Below are 23,903 nucleotides of genomic sequence, written 5' to 3'. Positions count from 1 at the left end.
CTCGAGGACAATTAACATCTAATTAGAGATTTTATAAAATTAAATAAATAAATAGAGAATAATTTTCTATGGTGAATCGATTATCGCAAATTCTTAGCACGAAATCTTCATCTCAATTCCCATCAAATTTCGTGGAAGATTTGGGATATGGAGAATGAAATGGGGGCGGGAATAGGGATGGGGAAGTCATCCCAATCCTAGTCCCAACTCGGTAACGCTCCTAGTTGGATCTATCGTCTATCAATCACATAATTAAAGATTAGCTTAATAAATTCGTAACCCAAGTATTTAATTTGACTCTAAAACATCCATGAATCCAATCCAACTCAACCATCAAAAAGTGGATCAAGACCTAACTTTTCTTTTTTTCTTTTTTTCAAAAGTAAAATGGAAAATGTGAAATGGACCGCAGACATTGGTCAAGAAAACGAGTTAGATAAGAGCAAAAGCCCCAATAGAAGAAGCCATCAATACCGACAGCCCAAACTCTCCTTTTAAATATAAAAATTAATAAATAGAAACAAAAATAGTGGTTTGACATTTTAGTCCTTCCAATTTCCAGTCTTATATGGACAATTTTGAAGCCATCTGGTCATTTCTTTCCTTCTTACCACTTTGGACAATCTGGTCCATTCAACTTTTTCTCTCTCTCTCTCTTTCTTTTTTTTTTAATTAAAATTTAACGGTACGTGAGTTTGAGATTTGAATCTTTGATATTTTGATCCATGATATATGTTTAGGTTGACATTCATTCAACTTTTTTGTTCACATTGGAGGCCTCGATTACATCATTATAGACTTGTAAAAGTTTATTGTCACATTTGATCGCCTCCAATGACTCAAAAGATTCTCGAGAGTGTTTAAGTTGTTAAAAAATAGTTGTGTTTTATATAAGTGGTTTATTATTTAGTTACAAATAATTAATCTTTCGTCTAGATAAAATAATTTAGGGAGAATATCAAATTTAACCCTGAATAAGCTGTGTCATCTTATATCCTAAAATTTTTCGAGTTCATAAAATTGCATCTTAAACTTTGATAACTTATACGTTAATTAAACTTTAAAAAGCTAATAGATTGCAACACTTAATTGATTTGATTTTGTGCATGGGTGAAATTTAATTTGAGCAAAACTTGATTTTCATTAAATTAGTCCATTTTTATAACCTTTTTACATGAGTTTTTTGATTTAAATTAATGGTTGAATTAACCTAAATTGAAAAATGATAAAAATTAACAATGATATAAATTTATAGTTCAATTTGATAAAATGGAAAAAAATATAAGGTGAAAATTGATACTAACTTACCAATTTATGAGTAAAAGTGATTTTTCTTCCCCAATTTAGAAAACAAAACATCATCATTAAATATAATTTTGGCTCATGCCTACATTTTATTTAATTTACAATTATTATAGTTAGATTTAGATGATAACGGAAAAAAAAATCTAACAAATGCAACCACACTACTCTAAAACATTATATGATACTTTGTTTGGCGAGGACAAAGAAAACTGCTCTATTCTATTTGACTCGTTAGTGTTTACTAAAAATTTGATAAAATTTGATGGCTCTTTATTGTTTTGAAATACCAAAAGAATTTATCATTTTCTGTATTTATCTCTTCTACTTGTAAAAAATTTAATGATGGTCTCGAGATGGGTAGATCTCATCCGAAAACGAGAAATCTCCATTTTCAAAAATTTTGACTACTTCTTACCTATCAAAACTTTCTATTATGTATGGTGTAGACACAATATTTTAGGATCTCAATCTTAATCTAAATTGAGTTATAATCTTATTGCTAGTTACATTAAAGAAGAGAGAGAACATTTAAAGACATTAAATATTTTAAATGTTATATAGTTACAACTGAAGTCATGTCCATTTTCTTCTTTTGCATTTTCAAATCAAAACCTTAGCTACCAAGTTATCAAAATGAAAACTAATTCTAATTCTCAAAGATAATTTTAGAGCTTATTATTATTCTTATCCCTAAAGTCTTTAATGCCTGGTCCTGAAATTTTCATACATACTATATTCTAATTTAGATTAAACAAAAAAAAAAAACCAAACCTCATTTTTTTTCCCTTAAAGCTTATTTCAATTGCTATGTCAATATTTTTTTGTATGTTATTTAGTAGAATTTGGATATGGAACTCGTTTGTTTAAAATCTGTCTATATTAACAAATATTTAAAATCACATATAGAAGATTAAATGAGAAATTAAAAGACAAGAATATATATATATATATATATATATATATATGTAATGTCCAGGAGTTTGTTTAGTATTCAAAACAAAACAGAAAATTTTGAAAACTCGAAAACAAAACAAATAAAGCATGAAAGTTCACAAAATGAAATAAAATTTAAATTTCATTTTGGATGAACTTTCAAATGGTGCATTTTGATCTGTGAATTATTAAAATTATTTCATTATTGTCCCTAAAGTCGAAATGTATTCTATTTAACATGTTATATAAAGATGGAAGGTGAGTATTTGGTATAAATGAATATTAGGTAATAAGAATCAAAATGATAGTTTTAAAAACATTTAGTGTCGTTTTTTGTTTATCGTTTATCGTTTTCAATTTTTGAGAAACATTGTTTATGACTGTTTTTGTTTATGACTTCTCATTTTTTAAAAAAATGTTTTAGAAAATTGTATAACAATTTTAGAAATTTAATTTTTTGTTTCTTGTTCTCATCCCTAATTCTTAATAAATATTTAAAAGTAAATATAACATAAAGATTTGAATATTCATCTAAAAATAAATTTTCATATAAAACTTACCCTTTTGAAAAAAAAAATAATATATATATATATATATAAAGAACCAGAAATAAGAAAATTCTAATAAAAAATAAAAAATAGTTATGAAAGACGTTTATTTTTTTTTTATTACAAAAAAGCAAAAGCAAAAAATATGGGACGAGAAATATGAAACAAGATACAGAAACATCACCCCACAATATTTACAGATTAGAATAGACGGTACCCAGGTTCAAGAATCAAAAGAGCCGAACCCGACGACTTTCTCTCTCTAAATATTCCAGTTGGGATGAGAGAGAGAGGGCCCACCAGTTCTGCGGAATGGAGAGACTTATTCTCGCGATTATGTTTGTGTGTCTTCTTCTTTACCGACTTCAAAACAAGACCATTCAAATTTCAAACCAAAATCAGAGTTGGAAATTTCTCTACAGAGGGCCACCGCTGCCGGTGCCGACAGCCGTGTCGGCGCCTCCCTCCGCCGGAGCTCCAACCACCACTACATTTAACAATAATTTTTTCTTTGGCAAGCACGTACGTAATATCCAAAACACAGAATTCTTTGAAAAATACCATGCTAGTTTGTAACATTGATAATCATATTCTCCTATTTTTTACCCCTATAAAAAACAAATATATTATTTCTATATGGAGATGTTATTAGTATATTCTTTCTACATAAATAATGGGCGTTACGATTATTTGAACCTTCAATCACAGAGGAATAACATATGTCAACTGGTTAACACATCTATTTTCAACCAAAAGGTCGTGAATTCGAATTTTCACATTCTTATGTTTTATAAATAATAAAAAAAAAACTATAAAGAAATAGGTAAATGTCTCAACTGCTAAACTGTTAAACTATACTCGTGTAAGCGATGTTATTTGTAAACTAGATTATATTCGAGTGGTACGATTTTATATAATTATCCGTAGTAAAAGGAATATATGCCTAAAAAATAGATACGTAGATAGGCCAAGGTTAAAATGAACTAGTATACTTTGTCCAACATAACTATCTACTTGTTTCGATTCTTTGTCTATATCATTGCCATTGTCCTATTAAATTATCCAATATTTTATCTAATAGATCACATGTTATATTACGTATATCTTAATTGAAGTATTATTTTGTCGATCAGAACATAATTTAATGGATAAAACAATAAATTATCGTTTTTAGGCTCCTATCTACAATAGTTGAACGTAAAAAAAAAGAAAAATTTAATTCTTGGAGATGAAACCGGCCATGCAAGTAATTATTAAGTACTTGCAAGAATTAAAATATGGAGATATTTAGTTTAATTCTCGTATTTGCTCAATGGGAAGTCTTTTTCTCTCACTATTATTATAATATTTGACAATTCTATTACATTAATTAAAAAGATCTATTTAGTGGCCAATCCGAATCGGACACCTTTAATTCTGAAAACAACATTTTTATGTTACAGTATTTTCACATTTTTAATTTGAAACTTTAAAATATAGAATTATATTAAAAAAAAGATACAAACTTTGATAAATATATTATTAAAATTAAAACATTTAAAATATAATCTATTATTAGATTATATAACATTGTAAAATAATAATTATACAATTTATAACAAAAATGTTAATAAATTAATTGATATTATTTTAGATTAAAAATATTTTGTTGGTAATCACTATTAGTTCACAAATATATTTCTAAATACGCGTTCAACAATTTTTTAACTTGAAATTCAATTTTCAAATATGCTACCGAACAGAAAATATTAAAAACAAAAAATACAATTCTGATTTTTATTGAATGTATTGTTTTTTAAGATTTCTATTTTCTGAATGACCAACAAAAATAAGTCTTTACTTTCCTTAAAATAAATAAATAAGTACATTTATTAACTTGATAAGACTAACAACTATTACCTAACTTTTTTTGCTCATAAAAATCTATTTGACATGGTAGTTTCTGGATGCTATCTTCTATCGATTTTCCGTTAAAAAAAAAGTAGTGGTTAAGGAGTTGACTGATAGCTTTTTTTTTTTTTAATTCTTTTTTAAAAACCTTTTTAAGAATACTAATTATGTGATTTATAATATAATATATTGAGATTGCAAATATTTGATGGATACGAAGTTAGAGAAAATTAAGCCCATTCGATAATTAGTTTACTTTCGAATTTATGTTTTAAGCTCGTAAATATTACTTTCATTTCTTTTACTACCTACCTTTTTATAAATTTTTCAAAATAGAATTCAAATTTTGAAAACTAGAAAAAGTAATTTAAACTTGTTTTTTTAGTGTTGGAATGTAACTCCAACCAAACAATGATTCCATGCGTATGTACGGAAATGGAGACAATGCGCATACCTTCCTAAAGGGTACAAAGGCCAAACGATCCGCCAACTCTACATAATTAGCAAAAAAAAAAAAAAAGAAAAAAATGAAAACATACTAAAAAAAATTATCATCAAACAAACATAAATTTAAATAAAACATAAAACTAAAAACAAAATGTCATCAACTCGTAGAATATATTCTAAATTTTAGAAGTCGTCAATGTAATAGAAAAATAATTGGGATTTTTATTTTAATAATACTTCCTTTGAAACTTATTCTAAATATATATCAACTTTTAAACTATTTCAAAAAATAATGCTTTGCCACCTCATGCTTCCCTAGTTGCTGGTGCCTCGCTGGCCCATGTATTTTTTTTTCTTTTAAATTCTAGCATGTCGTTTCTTCAAGGGACGAGATATGTTAAATGATAACAGTTTTAATACTCTGCTACAGTGTTTGTTTCCTAGATTAAAAGGTAAGAGAACAACCACCAGAGTATTAAATATGTTATGATTTTGCGTAAGTTATCTCTTAAAGAGACGACATGCTAGAATTAAAGAAAAAAAAACACATAGGTCGTCTCTAAGAGACGGACCTATAATTTCTAAAGCATTATTTTTTGAAGTAGTTTGGGAGTTATATATATTTGGAATAAGTTTGAAATGAAGCATTATTAAAAAAAATCCAAAATAATTATATGTAATTGTGTGTTAAACTAAAATGACTTAAAAATTATAATTATTATTTTTATTGCTGCAAGAAGTTTACAAATTTATATCCTTATAATGGAACAACTTTAAAAATATATATTTTGCTACAAATAATAGGAATATAATAAAGATTGAAAATAAAAACATTACATCAACTTAATCAACATGGATAATAATACAAACTTCTAGAATGTTAGAGAGAATTGAAAATAGTACTTCAATAGTACATATATTATGGTTATAAGAACGAAACGAGCACTATTCAATAACAATGCGTACATCTTTAGCAAATTGATAATTAAAACGGTCGAATTGTCAACTAAATAACGTTTTGATAATAAATGACATGTTTTTCATTAAATGATTATTAACGCGATTTCAATACGTGAATCCTATAAGGCTACATAAGATTCATATGGTGTAAGTATATTAGCGACCAATTCAAATATCATAACCGTGTCTTTAATTTCATTTTAAATATGTCTTTGAAATATTATTACTAATCTTGTAACATGATGAGATATGGAAAAAAAATATGTGTACATTAAAAGAAAATACTGAAACATGCAAGATAAAAGAAACAAATATTAAATTAATTGCAATATTAATTAGAAATGATTTTAATTTAATCAATCTAGTTAAGTGGATGCTTCATTAATTAATGGACAGTGATATAGATCAATGAAATACCAAAATATGTCTTATTCAAGTTTGGTAACGGTTATGATATATATTTATAATTGTGGGCACCAAGATAAAATTCATAGTATATCATTTCTCAAATAAATAAATATCATAGTAGCTCAATTATGAATTATTTTCTTAAAAAAGATTAGATTTTTTTTTTAGTTATGCTAATGTGGAATTTGCATATTGCCATTTAATTGTTTTTTGTTCTTGAATTTAAAAATATCTATTTAGTTTAATTTTAGACTTCGAAATGAGAGGAGTAGTTCTTATCTATTATAAACATAGGTTAGATCTGTTATCTATTCAATGTGGAATCTTTAACGTGTATTATTATTTTCAGTCTGGACTCTCGAATCTTTTGCTTCTCGGATAGTGGCGAACAATGCAGCTTGCATTGCGAGATTAATAATATACAAGTATAAATCATATTAATGTGTTGTTTAAATACTATAATAAAAGCCATGGTAGCAGTTATTGGCGGTTGAGCTATGGAACTCATGTGCAGTCGGAGGTTCCCGGGATTGTCTCATTCCTGATTTTTTTTAGGAGCAAGCTACCTTACTTAAGTAATTGGTTCCCACCCCAAGTGGTGGCCCGATTCGCCTGGATGCGATTCTTAAATTTTTAGAATTATTTATTTTATTCTCTAAACTTTCAAAATGTCTATTTTAGTTAATAAACCTTTAGGTTTTATTCTATTTTTATCCCTACTTTCAAAATGTCTATTTATCTCAAATTTCTTTTTATTTTTTTTCCTTAACTATTTTAATTGTCATATAATATATATTTCGAGTTGTCATGACTTTTTGAATATGCAAACATGAAGATATATTGGAGTCAGCAAACTATAGCAATTTGACTAAATAAAAAACTTGAAGAATAGAAAGAGTATTTTATCCATTTTTAAAAACAAAAATATCTAATATATTATTATTCCACATGTAAACTTAACATTTTGTTTCCCCCCAACGTAACAAATACGAGGTGGGGAAATGAATTTTTCAAGTATAAAAAAAGTTAGAACTATATTCGAATTGGCTAACCACAATCATATTTATCCACCTACGCAAACACATAAACAAAAATAACTTCTTTTTTGTTTGTTTGTTTTTCAATCTATAAAACCATCCATGTTGCTCTTTTATGATGGTTATCTTATGTCGAATGATGCATTTATAGTGGGTGCGCGTGCATGTCTATCAAATGTTGTAGAAAAACTTAGACCTTTAATATAAATTTATAATATATGGTCTAATATAATATTCTAATAATTTTTAGCCACTTGAATATTGAGAATAGGGATATCCACGATGGAGATTTAATTCCATATAACAAACATGATATTGACACACAATAAAGTAGCTGTCTCAAAATTATTACACCAAAGAATTATTACACAATATGGAATATCCCACAATATGAACCAATATAGGTAAACTCTATTTTGTGGAATTTTTATATTCATTCACTCCTTATTTAATGTTTTTTTAAGTACAAGGGTGGAGTTGAACTCACGACTCTTAATTAGAGATATATGCCAATTACTCACCCCTTATTCTAAGGTTGATATTTGAATATATGAAAATATTAATATGTTAATAAAATGTCGAAATTGTTACTTATCTATTTTTACTTAAATGGACTCGAATCAACCAAATTAACAAAATTGAATCGGACAAACTATTTTAAAACCAAATCCGAGTTTCAAAGTGTACTCTCTTGAATCTATATCAATTAGTCATTAGAGGATAGTTAAAGGGCAGTTTTTGAATATAGATCTAAGGGTTATTAAACAAATTTCATTCAAGAATTTTTCATTACTGTCAGGTATGGTTGCATGTTATTCTTTGTGAAATTAAATTTAACAATATTAATATAAAAGAAACTCAACATAAAAAATAAAGAAAATAAACGTTTTATAATCACTGAAGAATATGGTATAAGTAACAGAGAGGGAATCTTTTTTCCCTCATTGATAAATAAATATATTTTTTCTTTTTCTTTACAAAACAAATCTGCAGTTCCGTACTGGGATTCTTGTAGGAAAAAAAAAATCCAAATGTACAGAAGAAAAAGTTCGTTCCGTTCCAAGTTTCAACTAATTTTTCCGATCGATCTACGACGGGCTGGGCAAACATCCGGGTCCGGCGGCGTGAAACTCCGGGTTGAGGCGGCCCAAATCCTTGACCTTGCTCATGTACAATTTCTTCAAGTTCCCCTTCTGATCCTGCACCAATCGGGCTAAACTCCGTTTCGCGTTCGGCCGGAACGGGCACTTCGACGACAAGAATCCGTCCACCAGATGCAAATACGCCTCCAGATCGTGGCAGCAGGCCACGTCGGCGTTCGGTTTCAGGTACGGCGACATCTTCGTCTCCACACGCAGCTCCGTCCCCACGTGCGAGTACCTCACCGCCGGCACCTGCGTTATCACGTCCTGCGAGTTCACCATCCGTAGAACCTTCACGTTCCGCGATTTTACTCTGTTCGCAAACGCCTTGTTCCCCACGCGCGGCCCCCCGAACGAGAACACCGCCACTGGAGGGATTTCCGGCGAGCACACACTGATCTCGTCCGCCACCAGCAGAGCCAATGCCGCCCCCAGGCTGTGCCCTGTCACCGTTATGCTCAGCGTCTCTCCTCTGTACTGCTCTGTTAATCGCCGGATTTCCTCCACCACCGACTCCGCAAGGCTCTTCACGTGGGCGCCGCCGGTTCTGTACAGGCTCAGAAATCCGCACTCGACTTTCGGATCTCCGTCGGCGTCGATGTCGATTAAGTGGGCCCTGACGTTCTCAGCCCATTCGAGGCAGGTGGCGGTGCCGCGGAGGGAGATGACGATGTCCCGCCGCCCCATCCGGGCAATTTCGCGGCGGTCGTCGCAAACGGCGACGTATCCGATCCAGCTGGACCGCTGAGTCATCCACCCGAGGTCCGGGGCCACGTGGTCTACCCAATCGGGTAGGCCGACGGATGACGTGGCGTAGAGACTTTTGGTGACTTTGTAGGACCTGTCCGGGAGGGAGACGTGGCGGGGGAGTGGGGCCTCGTCGGGTGACGTGGCGGGGTTTGAGTGGAAGGCGTGGTACGCGGCTTGTACGAACTCGCCGTACCGGACGACTTCGCGGCGGAGATTCTCGTCGAGCGGGTCGAGGAGGCCGGCCCAGTCGTTGCAGCCGTGGTACTCGCGCCACCGCCCGCCCAGGGCGTTTCTCGGCGAATACTCCACCGTCTTCGACAGCAGCCGCTGCAGCCGGTTCAGATTCCTCGGCGACATTTCCTCCGCCGCCTTCATCTCCGGCCAGATTCGGGACAGATTCAGCCCTTCCAGAAGTCCCTTCCCCTTAATCGGCAACCCCTTGTTCGGATCCTTGTGAACCGGCTGCGGTTCGGTTTTCGCCGGCGGCTCGGTCTTCTGCAGCAATTTGTCGAGATTTGACAGGTGCCGGCGATTCACGTCGCAGGAACCCGCCGCTGGTTTGAAGGAAGAAATCTTCGCCGTCGGATTCAACGGCGACTTCTCGTACTTGAAACTGGAACGCCGGAGTTGAAACCGGGAGAGATTCTGTGCCGGAATGGTGGAGCCGATTTGCATATTTAGAGAGAGAGAGAATTATAGAGAGAAGCTAATTACAGAAAAACAGAGCTGAATAAAATAAAGGAGAGGGGAGGAAGTTATATATATAGTTAAAAGTTCTGTAAAAGCCCTTGCTTTATGACTAAATTACAAAATATGCCATTATAAATTATAAATTATAAAATAAAAATCAGACTGTTTCATTCAGATTACCAAAAAGACAAACACGATTCCTCAAAGTCTGCACCTCGATGGAGCGTGTCAAGTGTAAACCCGTCCTTTTGCGGTTTTACTCTACCCAACCTTAAAATTGACCCAAATATTTGTTTTCTTTTTTCCCATGTTCTAAACAAAATAAATAAACTTTAATTTTTTAATTTCATACATAACGTTTCCGATTTTGTTTAATTTTATTTCAATTCAGTTTTTATAATCCCTCCTTGTTTAAAATAATGATAGTTTAATGAGGTCCGCGATTGCTAATATGACAATAGCTAATAAATTTATTTTCTATGACAACGAGTCATTTCAAGTTGAATGAGTTATTGTAGATATATTGACTCGATTTTCGATTTAGTCGGTGTGTATGTTTATTTTATCAAATTAAGCGTAGGGTATTTTCAAATAAATCATTAACCATTCGTGGATTTTGGATGTTATTAGTTAAAGTTTTCTTATATATTGTTACATTTTCTTAATTTCTGTTGTAATTATTTAGTTAAATAAATAGTCTATTTAAACTAATACTGACCCCTTGTTAATAATAATAAATATAAAGAGACTATATTCGGGTATTCTTTACTATTGCTTCTCTATATTTGATATCAAAGAATTGATACAATATATGTTAATGTTAGATCATAGTTTTGTAAATGAATTTTCTATGAGCCAACAACGATGTTTCGTATATATATATTTTTATTGCTATGGTAAAAGGAGGTAGATTTTGATTTCATATCACAGTCCAACCACTTCTACTTTGTCCTTTCAATTTATTATAATTATTAATTTTCTTTCCTGAAAAGCAACAATTAATCAGCTAATCAAATAACATTAGTCAAAAGAACAAAATTATAAAACTTTGGATCCTAGCTAAAGCAAGAAGAGAGGACAATTAGGGATTTAAAATATATCCATGTACGAACAATAGATTTTTTCAAGCTAACAAAATTGATGAATATTCTCTAATTAAAGTTTGAATTTTTTTTATGTTGACTAAACTTAAAAGAAGTACTTTGATAAGGAAAAGTGAGATTTGTTAAACATTTAATTGAAGACTCTTCAAACTAAGTGGAATTTCAATTTGTAAATAATTTTCTTAGGTTAAATTGTGTGGTATGAACAAGAGAAGTCTGAAATTTCCAAAGTTGTGAATTCAAAAATGAGGAACATGGTGTAGGGCATACGTCAGCTTGAGTGACATAGGCAGGTCCAAATAACAAGTTTAAAAAATTCTTTGGATTTTGGGAAATATGATATATGGTAAAAAGGAAAAGATTTAATTTTTTTTTTCAGAATTTGAGTGATTATTCAAATATTCAATATAGTTGATAAAAAATTGAAGTCAATTTGATAATAATCTTGGACAAGTTCATCTTATTAATTGCTTGTCAAACACTATAGTTTGTGTGTGAAGAGTCAATTTGCTTGAAAATCAAGGCAATCTTTCACTATCTCTAAAAAACCCACTTCTCCATTTGGGTTATTATTGTAGGTACTTTTTGATTCATGAGTTTGAATAGTTTTGGGTTTATTTAACTTTTTTTGGGGTTGTGAATTTGAGTTTATATAATTAGTTGTGTAATTTAGATTTTGTTGAAGAATATACTTTTAGAAGTCTAATTTTATGCATCATTATGAGTTTGAGTGTTTTGGGAGATTCATAACTTGTAACATATGCGATAAGCAAATTGACAGTGTACTCGATTTATGACTTATAGTCATGGAACTTCTTATTGTTTGGGCTTGTGACCAGTGCAGAATTCAAACACAAAACGTGATGGTAGGTGATACCACAAGATCTCAGATCTTTACCACTATGTCATCATTGAAGAACACAAGTCAATTACCCTTGCAATGCGTGTCATTTAATTAAACTAGTGTTCAAAAGTAAAGTTCATGATGATGAGAAAAATTTATGTGAATCTTTCCTTTTGATGTTTAATTTTCTTATACAAAATTATTTGAGGGAGTTGGAACAATAATGTCAATACTAGTTTTATACTACTAGATGATATACATGAGAGACACTAATATTCGGGAGGGGGCAGTCCCTATTTTTCCTTTTTTTTAAATAATTATATTTTTGTTGATTCCTACCAACAACATTTTTAGTCTCATTGCAAAAAAAACCAATTGCAAAAGACAAATTGTCAATCTAAACTTTGATCACAATACATATATATCTCCAGCCAAAAGTTAGCGGAAAACCCGTCAAAAAGGCAGGTTAATTATTCGAGCAAATCTAAAAGTGGTGGGAAAAAAGTGCTTCCTTTTGTGTGGATGCTTTGCTTTTTCTTTTTGGCCACTAGATAAACCGCAATAACCAAAAAGCCAATGTGTGATTTAGATATAGATAATTAGAGTATTGGACATTCATTTTTCTTTTCCAAAACCTTAATGAGAAAAATGAGATCTTTTTTTATTGATCTTCCCAATAATTGCCTTTTTGGCAAAAACAAAAGGCTTTAGTGGTGAAAATCAATCACATGTATTGTGGGCTATAGTTTTTTTTTTTTCGAGTTCAACTATGGGCTATAATTAATTGCACTAGTCTTGGGTGAAATCATTTTCTTAATATATATAGAAAGTAAATGGAGATTAACCCAACCAAAAATAAAAAAGGAAGTGTTCCATTATAATATGTGTATCAATTTCCTAATATGACAAACAATTTTTTCCTTTTAGTGCAAATTTCACTTTTTAGTTTTTAATATGCAACACAAGAAGTGGAAGTTGAAGTTGAGATTTGGCTTCTCCACTACTAATTATCCACCAATACAAATTGATATGACTCCTTTTTGTCTTCTCTCCCTCAAAAAAACCAACGAGTTTCTAATGTCTTATCTCTTGTGTATAAATTATACATGAAAAGTTCACTATTTTTCCATTAAAAAAATTAAAGAATTAGTAATAATTCTGGTAGGATTCCAAGCAAAACTCATGAAACTTCTATTATTGAAAAATAGGGGCCGTTGAATCTTCTACCGATACATAGACAATTATGTGAACTATAAATAATTTCATTAAAATAATTATTGCATTTTTAGAAGATTAAATTTATTTGTACATTTAGGGTTCAAATTCTTACATTTTTTTTAAAAAAATTAAAACAAAAAACTAGAAGAGAAGTAAAAAGTTGACCGTTTCAAAACCAAGAAGCACGTAATTTCTCCGGTTCGAATTTATAGTTCAAGAAATAATAGACTAGCTAGGACTTTTATTCACTATAATTTATTAAAGTGACTACTACAGTAGTATTTAATAACCACTATATAATAAAAATCAAATTATGTTGATAATGATCACTATAGTATAGTCTTTAGTTCCCACTTAGTAATTAATTTCATTAATTGAGCATGATTAGAAACTAAGAAAACTAAAGAGATTCATTAATACAAGAGAAATGGTCAAAAAGAAATATAAATTAATAACAATTAAAGAGATCTTAAAAAAGACAACACAAACAAATCCCTATCAATTAGGGTAAAGAGATCTGAAGGAGATCTCATTAATTATTATTATTACATTTTTCTCAATAGGCTGCAATCAGTTAAATAACAAATGTTGAAATTTAATTCTAGTCACTTAACTTACGAATTTATTTTATTTATCTGTACATAATTAAACTTTAAAAAATAATAATCATTTTAATCGTGAGGCTCATGAGATGTCTAACTTATTTCTTTGAGAAAATCTCTAAATTTGTAGTCGTTAATATCTATTAATTCAATATCTATACATCTTAGCTAGTTATATGTGAATCACAATACATGTCAATGTTAGCACGTTAGTATACATTTGAAACCATGTTATCCATATAATAAACAATTGACAACAAATTAAAAAGAATTCTATTAGGGTTAAATTAGTAATTTAGTTCATGGACTTTTAAAATGAAAAATTTAGGGCTCGTTTGATAATGTTCCTATTTCTTTATTTTTAATGAAGATAAATACATTGCAGATTCTAACCCCAAGAATTCAAGTATGACAAAACAATCTTTTTATTTATGTTTTAGAACAAATTGGAAATGAGAACAAGAAAAGAGAAATTAAACTTGTTATGGTTATTGTTTCCAAAATTTTTATGCAATTGTGAGAATATTCCTAAAAAATAGAAATAAAAAACAAAGTTAGTTTTAAAATGCTTAGATTTTTTTAAGAAAATTGAAAACGAGAAAATTAAAAATAGAACATTATCAAACAGATTCTTATATTTCTGTTTTTTAGTACAACATGCGGGGTAGCGGGTCGAACCCACTACTTTTTGCTCGAACATAACTACTATAGCCAGTTGAACTTAGCTTAAGTTGAACTTGAAGTTTGTAAGATTTTATTAAAATTCAAGAATAGTTTTAGACTGTTCGACGAGAAATTCAACAAGAGAAAATTCGAATTTATGAACTTGTATTTGTATTTACGTATGTGAGTGTTACAATCTCTGATGTATAATCCTCTGATTAATTATCTCAAATGTAAACTTTAATTCAAGGGCTTGTGGGCTTGTTCTTGAATCAATAGTTGATGCCTTCCGCTTCTTGCTTGTCGAAGGATCTTTGAGGTCTTCGGCTTTGAGCTTGTTGAAGACTTTGACTTGTTGATGAAGTTATTTGACTTGTAGCTTGATGAAGACTTTGTGAAGTCTTCGATTTGCACTAGTGAAGTTCTTCAGTTTGCGCTGGTGAAGTTCTTCAGCTTTGCAGCTTGTGAAGTTCTTCAACTTTGCGGCTTGTGGAGTTCTTCGGCTTTGCAGCTTGTGAGGTGCTTCGGCTTTGCAGCTTGTTGAAGTTCTCCGGCCAATTTGATAAAGATTTTGCAGTTTGATGGAGTCTTCAAGTATTGTTGCTTGGGAAGATAATATCCAATGTTCTTGAAGTCTCGTACTCTTCAAGTCTCCAATTCTTCAAGTCTTGTTCGCTTTGGATGTTTCGCTTGACGCTGAACGATTGTAGATAATTTTGAGTGCTCTGAATCTCCAATTCTTCTATCTTCCCCCCTCAAATGATCAAATGAGAGGTGACCCATCTATTTATAGAGTTTTGGTGGGTCTTATATGAGCCATGGGCTTAATGGGCCAAGGGCTTGGGCCCAATCCCTTTATGGATTTGATCCAATTAGTTGATTTCATCGGACGGCTATAAAAGAGACACGTGGTATAGTTTGATTCACCAATTTTAAATTAATTTAGGACACATGTAAATTTGTGTTTGTCTCTGTTTCAACGTAGACATTAATTTGAAATTTTAAATCTTAAAAACAAATATTTGAAGGGAAAAAAAACAGAAATTGAGGTGGTGGCGATTGGCAGAGGTGAAGCGCGTGTCTGTGACACGGTATTGAGACACGTAGAGTTGAAAGAGGAAAGAGAGAGAAAAGAAAAAGAAAAAAAAAGGCGGGAACAGCGTAGATTAGTTGAAGGTCCAAACAGCGGCTTAAAGGAAGACCATATAACTTTGCTTTCATTGGATCAAATATATTATATATAATTAATTAATTAAATGTCACGCTGAGAGACATTTTATAATCAATTATTTATTTAATATATAGTTTTCTCTGCCCCATCATAAATTAATAAGCTTTCTTTAATGTAATCAGCCGAGTGTGACTATGACTCGTTGTGTGTGTTTTTTCTTTTGGGTTATAAGACAAAAGTCAACTATATAGGCCGCGGGTTTTGGGGGTGAGGGTGGGGGCGGTCGCGAAAGAGAAAACAAAAGGGAAAGTCGGACAGGAAAGAAAGAGGAAGGGTTTTGAAATTGAGTTTACGGTACTTAACGTCACCAAAAGTCCCAAAAATTTGTTGTTAAAAGTTGCGGTTAGATTTCGACAAATTTTTGGCGGTCGAAATCCCGTCCAACTTTTGGCGACGTCATAGACTTTCGTTGTCAAAAGGCCAACTTTATGTGACGAAGTTTAATTTCATCGCCAAAAGTCGCTTTTGGTAACGAAAATCCATGGCGTCGCGAAATCCTCCATTGTCAAAACTTAAAATTCTTGTAGTGATATATATTTCAATCAACTGGTTAAGATATATATAGAAATCCTCCATTGTCAAAACTTAAAATTCTTGTAGTGATATATATTTCAATCAACTGGTTAAGATATATATATATATATATATATATATATATATATATATATATATATAATCAAAAGGTTGGAGGTTTAAATCTTCATTATTCTTAAATGTTATTGAATAAAAATATATATAAATTTTGTAAATGAAAAAGGTAGGGTCGAAGATGGATCTGATCTCTCATTCCTCCATTTAAAAATTCCCTATTCCACTACTGGTATTTGTATTATTTGCTAATTTAAATAATTATCAATATTTTAATACTCTAGGGTCGGGTTGTAGTGATTCACCCATTTTTTAGTCCAATAATTATAGGATCAGATATGAAATCATCAACTTTTTTAATAGTAATAAATATTTTTTATATAATCATTTAGCTATTTATGTCGAGATTAGAAATTTCACTTTACTTATTTTGTTTGAAGCTTGGTCACTAGAGAAATTTTCATTATCACTATATATGCATGTCTTTTCTATTATTGTTTTTAAAATAATTTATTTTCCAAAACTTTTGCATATTTTATAATACTTTTTAAAAGCTAAACCATTACCTTTAGCTCTCACACATTATATAAACTATGTCTACGTTGTTTAACTTATTAATCTCAATGTTTTTTTTTTAATAATGCTCCTAGAGATATTGAGATCAATAAATTAAAACACAAGGAATTAAAAAAAAAATTCTAACTTTGTTTTTCTTTTATGAATTCTCTTGAGTATTAAAATAAAACATGTAAAAAAAACACAATCTCATTTTTAAATGTCACGATCATTATAAAACAAATGCAAAAAATATGAAAGAAAACAACAAATTTATTGTTTTTGAATAAAAATTTAAATATTTTTATATCAATAATGATTTGGATATGTTGGGATGTCAAAAGTAAAGAGATTGAAAACAACATCAAAGAATGGAAGTTGCAGAGAAATCGGGTCTTCCACACGAGAGAATGAGGTCTTTATTATTATTTTTTTAATATACATAATTAAGTTGACAAATGGAAATGTCAAGTAAAATTATATATATGAAATTTGTAAACAAAGAGGATATTTTTTGTTACCAAATTTTTATTGACTTCAAAAACCTCGTTTTGTTTGAATTGAATAATTTCCATCTTGGACGGCCTAAATTAATATTGCTTTCATCTACAAATTTTAATTTGACTGGTTTTTTTAATAATGTATTTGTATGTACAATCGTATCTATCTGTAATTTTTATTTTTCTTACAAGAGTAATTCTTTGCACTTTCATGAATGTAACGGTTCGGTATTTATTAGGGTTGATCAAATATATATTCTTATGATATAAATATTGATTCAGAATTGTAGTAATATAAATTTGGAATATATACCCATTTTGAGGGATTAAAATATATCTTTTAAACTTGGTTAAGTTAGAAATATTAATATATATACATATTTTAGTACAATCTGTGGGGATGAGGGATCGAACTCACAAGTTCTTGGTTGGAGATATATGTCAATTACGGCTAGTCATGCTCGTTTTGGCAGTTAAGTTAGAAATTATAAGAGAAATAACTTATTAAAAAAATCGAGAAGTATATAATTTTAACTTATATACATTTATATACATATGAATAATAAAACCCTAAAGATCTTATTTTTGTCTGAAAAATTAAAAATCCTAAAGACTAAACAACTTTGAAATTGTGTGAAAGATCAAAAGATGAATATTTTGAAAGAGAAACACTGATTAAACAAAGGATCAAGTCTTATCTTTGACATTTTTATGTGCAAAATATTGATACCCTTTTAATATGAACTGTAATGTCTGAAAAATAGAGACCAAAAAAGAATAATAATCCAAAATAAACCCTCAAAATTCTTCCATAAAAGTGGACCAAGAAAAAGATAGAATATGAGTTTGTTGATTTGTAAAAGAGAATAAAGAATAAGACTGGAGAATAATGGTTTCACATAACACCCATTTTTCATTTCAAACCAATTGAGTTGGTTAAATTCATGATACCTAATATAAGGTTGCATTATTCAATATGGGTTTGAAATTTTTTGCATTCTTGTTTAATGGGTCAAAATGCCTCTATTTGTTATATCTTATCAGGTTGGTCGTATTTAAGTACTATTTTGGTAAATGTACTTCCGGTTTTGTTTCATTTTAGTTTTTATACTTTCAAATTTTATGTTGATTTTTCAAAACGTTCATTTTTTATCCATTCATTTTTGTTTTTTATCATAATTTTAACCTAACACTTCTCTAATTAAATTTCTTGAAATAATGTAAAGCCATAAATTTGTATTCAAACGTTTCCATTAGGAATAAAATTTAGGTTAGAATTTAATAAAATTTTATAAATAGAACCAAATTCGTCAGTTTTTAATGAAGTAAAATTACATCACTTAATTAGACTTAATGATGAAGTTAATTGAGTTTTCTCACCAAAATATTCATACACAGATATTATATGTTTGATTAGTTTAATTTTACTTTTTCAAATTTGAATTTCAAAGTTCTAAAATTGTAATATTCTTTTATACCCAATACTTCCTTAAAATATTTTCGGATATGTCTTCCAAATTAATCACCTTTTTTTCTCTCTTATTTATTTTTTCCCCAATGGGTAAAAGCTTGACAAATTCATTTTTGAGTTTCATGGATTTTTTCTTCATCACTCTTTATTAATTATATTTTATGTCTTTACTATTTTGTTGTTATTTTATGAGCAAGATTACATTTGTTCAGCCTCTGGAATTTGAATAATGCTCTTTGGTTTTAAGGGTTGTACCATGAATTTTATAACAAATTCTAAATATTCATGTTTGTTTCACAAATTTTAACTTTTTAAAACGCAAGAAATAGCATTATTAAAGTAGAATTCAATTCATCAGGATATTAGTAACCTTTTTTAAAAATAAAACTCTCTCTTGTTTTTACTTCTCTCCGGGGTGAGAGCCATGAGACAAGGCAGATCAATATCCATTTCTCAATATATCGAGGTATCGATAGAAATATTGAGATCTTGAGATGGATCGAGATCCATATCGAAATATGGAAGAACCAACACAACAAGGACGTAACCAACAGAAGGTTCTCCCCCTGTCTCTAATGCAAGAAGTTGAAACTACACATACTAAATAGAAATGATTTTAATTTTGCTTTAGGAAACAATAAAATGACTATTAAGAAAAACGTTTAAGTACTATTTTGGTTCATGTACTTCGTTCCATCTGTATTTTCAAAACGTCTATTTTTATGATTGTATCTTTTTATTCATTTTAGGCCGTCTACTTTCAAAGTACTTGTTTTGGTCTATATATTTTTAATACACAACTATTTTGGTCCATTCAATTTCATTTTGTGTCATTTTTTACAATCATGATTTTAGCATGATATTTTAGGATTCATTTGGTAATGTTTCTGTTTCTTAATTTTTAATAAAGAAAAATTAATTGTATGATCTCAACATACATAAATTTAAGTATGACAAAACAATCTTTTTATTTATGTTTTGGAACAAATTGGGAATGAGAAAAGCTTGTTTTGGTTGTTCCCAAAATTTCTATATAATTTTGAGAATATTTTCGAAAGAGGAAAAACAAGAAATATAATTAGTTGTAAAATGCTTAGGTTTTTTAAGAAAATTGAAAATGAGAAATAAGAAACGGGGTTAACAAAATTATGTTAAAATTTTGTAATTAAGAACTAAAATTTTCACTTTTAAAAAACATAACGTGCTAAAATGAACAAAAGTTCAAGTATAGAATAAAAAATTGACGCTTCGAAAGTACCAAAATTAAAATAAACAAAATCGAAAGTTTGAAGATCAAAATACTATTTAAATAAAAAGAAATTGTACGTTGAAAAATGTGCCACCTTTTTCCCGCCATGAGCACGGTGGAAATCGTGTTCCCCAGACACGCTTTATACTCGAGGTTTCGAAAACTGTGTAATCGCCATTTTTGCGATGTATTGAGGCCGTACGCGATTGCTGGTAGGCATTTGCATTTCACTTTCCCCCCTTCTCCTGGTTTTCCGTCTTCATCCCTCCTCTGTCCACCGCAGGTCTCGGCGGTTCCGGCCGCCTCAAGTTCCTTAACCGCCGCCATATCCGGCGGGTTACCAAACGACCGGTAGCGTGTGCAAGCTTCACAGTGGCTGCTGATTTCCGGAGGTAAAAATCTGGAATTTTAAATGGTTAGGGTTTATAGGGTTTTGGGGATTGGGGAAAATCTAATGCTTTTCTTGATTAACTGTGGCTTATCTTCTAACTTTTAGAGCTTTGGTTTTATGCCAAAATGTTTCTGAGCTGTTGGATGAAGCTTGTGAAATCTGTTCTGATGAATTTGTTTGGATGAAATTTTTGTTTGGGCTTGTTAGATTAATTGGAATTTTAATGTGGTCTTTAATCCGTATAGTTGTATGATTGTCTAATGAGAATGTTTACATTTAGAGATTATTCATAAATTGAGCCCTTGATGTAGATTACATTATATGCATTCTTACTGTTTCACATAAGAAAATATTCAATCCTTTCTAAAGTTGTTTTCTTCAAAATCTATGAAATTTTGTTGGATTTCTTTGAGATTGGGGAAGTATGATTTACTTACATGTAATGAGCTTGATTTTGTAGTTGACTTCTCTGCTGCTATTATATGAAATGGGGGAGAAGTTTATATTCATACTGTGCTATACAGAAGGAGTGATCCACAACGGTCAAAATGGTATAGACTATAGTAAACCTCCACTTAGAGGAATTCTATTTCAAGAAGTTAGAGGATTTGATGAGTTGAAAAAGAGGTTGAATGATGAACTTGGCACTCTAGGAGGGGTTGGGGAATTAGGAATAACTTATCGATGTCCTGCAAAAAATCTACTCGATTTGTGCCTATGCTGCTTCGAAATGACAAGGACGTGAAGTTTATGACGACTGTTGCCACTCTTTCACAAGTTCCTAGATGTGTGGAGTTGTATATTAAGAGATCTCAAACCTTGGAATCCCTATTGTCAACCACAAAGTTCAATAGAATGGAGGAGGCGAGTGCATTCTTAAGTTCTCATAATAGGTGGAAATTACAGAAGGAATTTCCTGGATGGATGAACATGCTAATTCAGGAAAACAAAGGCACTCGAGTTCAGTGGGATCCGACTTCAACGGGCACAAGTTATTATAGATTTAAGCGAGTTTTCTGGTCGTTTGGTGCTGCAATTGAAGGGTTTAAAATATTGTAGGCCATTTATACAAGTTGATGGTATCCCGTCATCTAGTAACTATGATGGACATTTTTTGTTTGCCACATCTGTAGATTCAAATGGGCTTATATACCCTCTTGCTTTTGCGGTTGTTGAGGAAGAAAGTGATGATAGTTGGTCGTGGTTTTTGCGTATCTTGCGAATGTGTCACACAACAAGATAGTATGTGTTTAATTTCGAATATGCATAAAGGTATTTTGTCAGTTGTAGATGATTCTAACAGTGGATGGGGAGAGCCAAAAGCATATCATCGCCTATGCATACAACATTTGGCAACTAACTTTGGTGAAAAATACAAAAAGGAAGATTTGAAAGATTTAATGTACCGTGCAGGATGTCAACACCAGAAGCGCAAGTATGACCAATGAATGAATGAGTTAAAACAATTTAATCCAGAGTGCCTAAATTTCTTTATCCATGTCAGAGAAGGAAATGGGCCCAATCATTTGACAATGGTCATCGCTATGGTTGGATGACCACAAAATTAACTGAATGCATGAAAGAAGTCCTGGAAGGGGTTGAAAAGTTACCCATTGAGGCACTAGTTCAACTAACCTTTTATCGTATGATATCCATCTTTGATGAACGCAGGACTAAAACTTACGTGGCATTGAGTAAGGGAGAGTTGTACACAAAATATGCACCGGAAAAGATAAACAAGTGGAAGGAAAGAGCTAGTTCACACATAGTAGTTACATTGGATGGAGTGAATGAAAATTTTGAAGTCGTCATTGGAAGTCATGGATCAACTCCTATCAAGGGTCGAAACAAGCCGATGGTTAAACTAAAAGATAAGTCATGTACTTGTAACACGTGGAAATCATTTGGGATTCCATGTTCTCATGTAATAGCAGTTTGTTTACATTGCCACATTGTAAGATATGTACTTGTAACAAGTGGAAATCATTTGGGATTCCACGTTCTTATGTAATAGCAGTTTGTTTACATTGTCACATTGACCATTGGAGATATGTCGAGGACTACTACAAATTATCTGTATACCAATCATGTTATATTCCTCAATTTAATCCTCTGCCTTCTAAAGATTATTGGCCTAAAATGGACTTCATTATACTCCATCCAAAGGGGTACTTTATGGGAGAAGATGCACATTTGAGTACTTGGCACACTTATAATGAGATGAACCGAGAAAAAGTTAGTACGAAAGCTCGTTGTGGACTATGCAAACAACAAGGGCATAATAGGCGTTATTGCCCACTTGAGAAGAAAGATACTGCTTGTTGCACAAATAACCCGAGCTGAGACTTCATTTGTCGTTTGTTGTTTGCTTTCCCACAGGTTTTAAACTTGGGAGTCTTCATTTAACCATCGACTGGTTCAAACTGTATATGCAAACTTTGCATATGTGAATCATTATGATGAATTTTGTGTACATGTAATGTATTTATGGATTCTAATTTGGGAATCTTTTTGTATCTGCCTTTATGTTGGTGATGATGAAGGAATATAATTTTGTAGGGAAGTTGGAAACTTTTGTCTTATGGATTGTAGTTTACAAATATGTAGTTGAACTTTTGATATGGATTTTGTTTTTAAAAAGGGACAATTCTTTTTCCTTTTGAACCAAATTGTTGTGTTGGTAAATGAATTCCTAGAGACTAAAGAATGAGTTGAGAAAATGCATAGTAAAGAAGAAAAAGAATTTCCAAGTCTGGTGAAAGATGACAAAGTCTTGTTGTCTGACATTTTTTACGTACAAAATTTTATTGCCTTTTTCATGGAGTGAAATGTTTCAAAATTGGAGGCAAAAGTGAATAAAAAGTACAAATAAACTCAAGTTCTTAAATAATGTTCACACATGAAGACTGGATTTGGCCAACATCAAACAAAACCTTTCAATTTCAATCCAGTTTTTTTTTTTTTTTTTTGACCAATTGAGTTGGCTAGCTGTAATTCATGATGCCTAATAAGATTTCATTATTCAAAAATAAAATGATTTGATATTCAACTCTATTTGAAAGCTCGTTTTTCCATCAAATTTGGTTGACGTCACGTTATTTTAAAATTGTATTTAGAACCAATCACAAATTTTTGCATGGTCTAATTTAGTTTCAAAATTGACGAATAAAATTATGTCATGACGACCGTCTGATAACATTAAGGGTGATTTTTACTTTTGTTTTGTTTATAACATGGACCAAAAAAGATATTGAAAAATCAAAATCTTAATTTAAGCACAAATCCAAATCCAAATTGAAACCAACATGTAAATCCTAATTTAATACAAATTTTAAAATTTTACATTATCCAAAGTTTATCTAAATTCCAAATCCAAAT

General features: G+C 30.9%; 1 protein-coding gene and 1 long non-coding RNA gene across 2 annotated transcripts; one reads left to right on the top strand and one right to left on the bottom strand.

Annotated features, from left to right (window-relative positions):
* Positions 1-8,399: 8,399 nt before the first annotated feature.
* On the bottom strand, positions 8,400-10,164 carry PLA-I{BETA]2 (alpha/beta-Hydrolases superfamily protein). The gene has a single exon (XM_088124841.1). The coding sequence runs from the start codon at positions 10,093-10,095 to the stop codon at positions 8,617-8,619; it is 1,479 nt and encodes a 492-aa protein (XP_087980967.1). The 5' UTR covers positions 10,096-10,164; the 3' UTR covers positions 8,400-8,616.
* A 10,109-nt stretch (positions 10,165-20,273) lies between these two features.
* Positions 20,274-22,161, top strand: LOC148211031 (uncharacterized). The gene is made up of 3 exons (XR_015791344.1): positions 20,274-20,346; positions 20,418-20,526; positions 20,986-22,161. It is a non-coding gene; the product is annotated as an uncharacterized LOC148211031 (long non-coding RNA).
* Positions 22,162-23,903: the final 1,742 nt, after the last annotated feature.

The sequence above is a fragment of the Momordica charantia genome, assembly GCF_013281855.1.
Source record: "Momordica charantia cultivar OHB3-1 chromosome 6 unlocalized genomic scaffold, Mcharantia_2.0 BLBB01000006.1, whole genome shotgun sequence".
Lineage (NCBI taxonomy): Eukaryota > Viridiplantae > Streptophyta > Magnoliopsida > Cucurbitales > Cucurbitaceae > Momordica > Momordica charantia.
The sequence above is the reverse complement of the archived record's forward strand: the minus strand, read 5'-3'. Positions and strand labels throughout refer to the sequence as shown.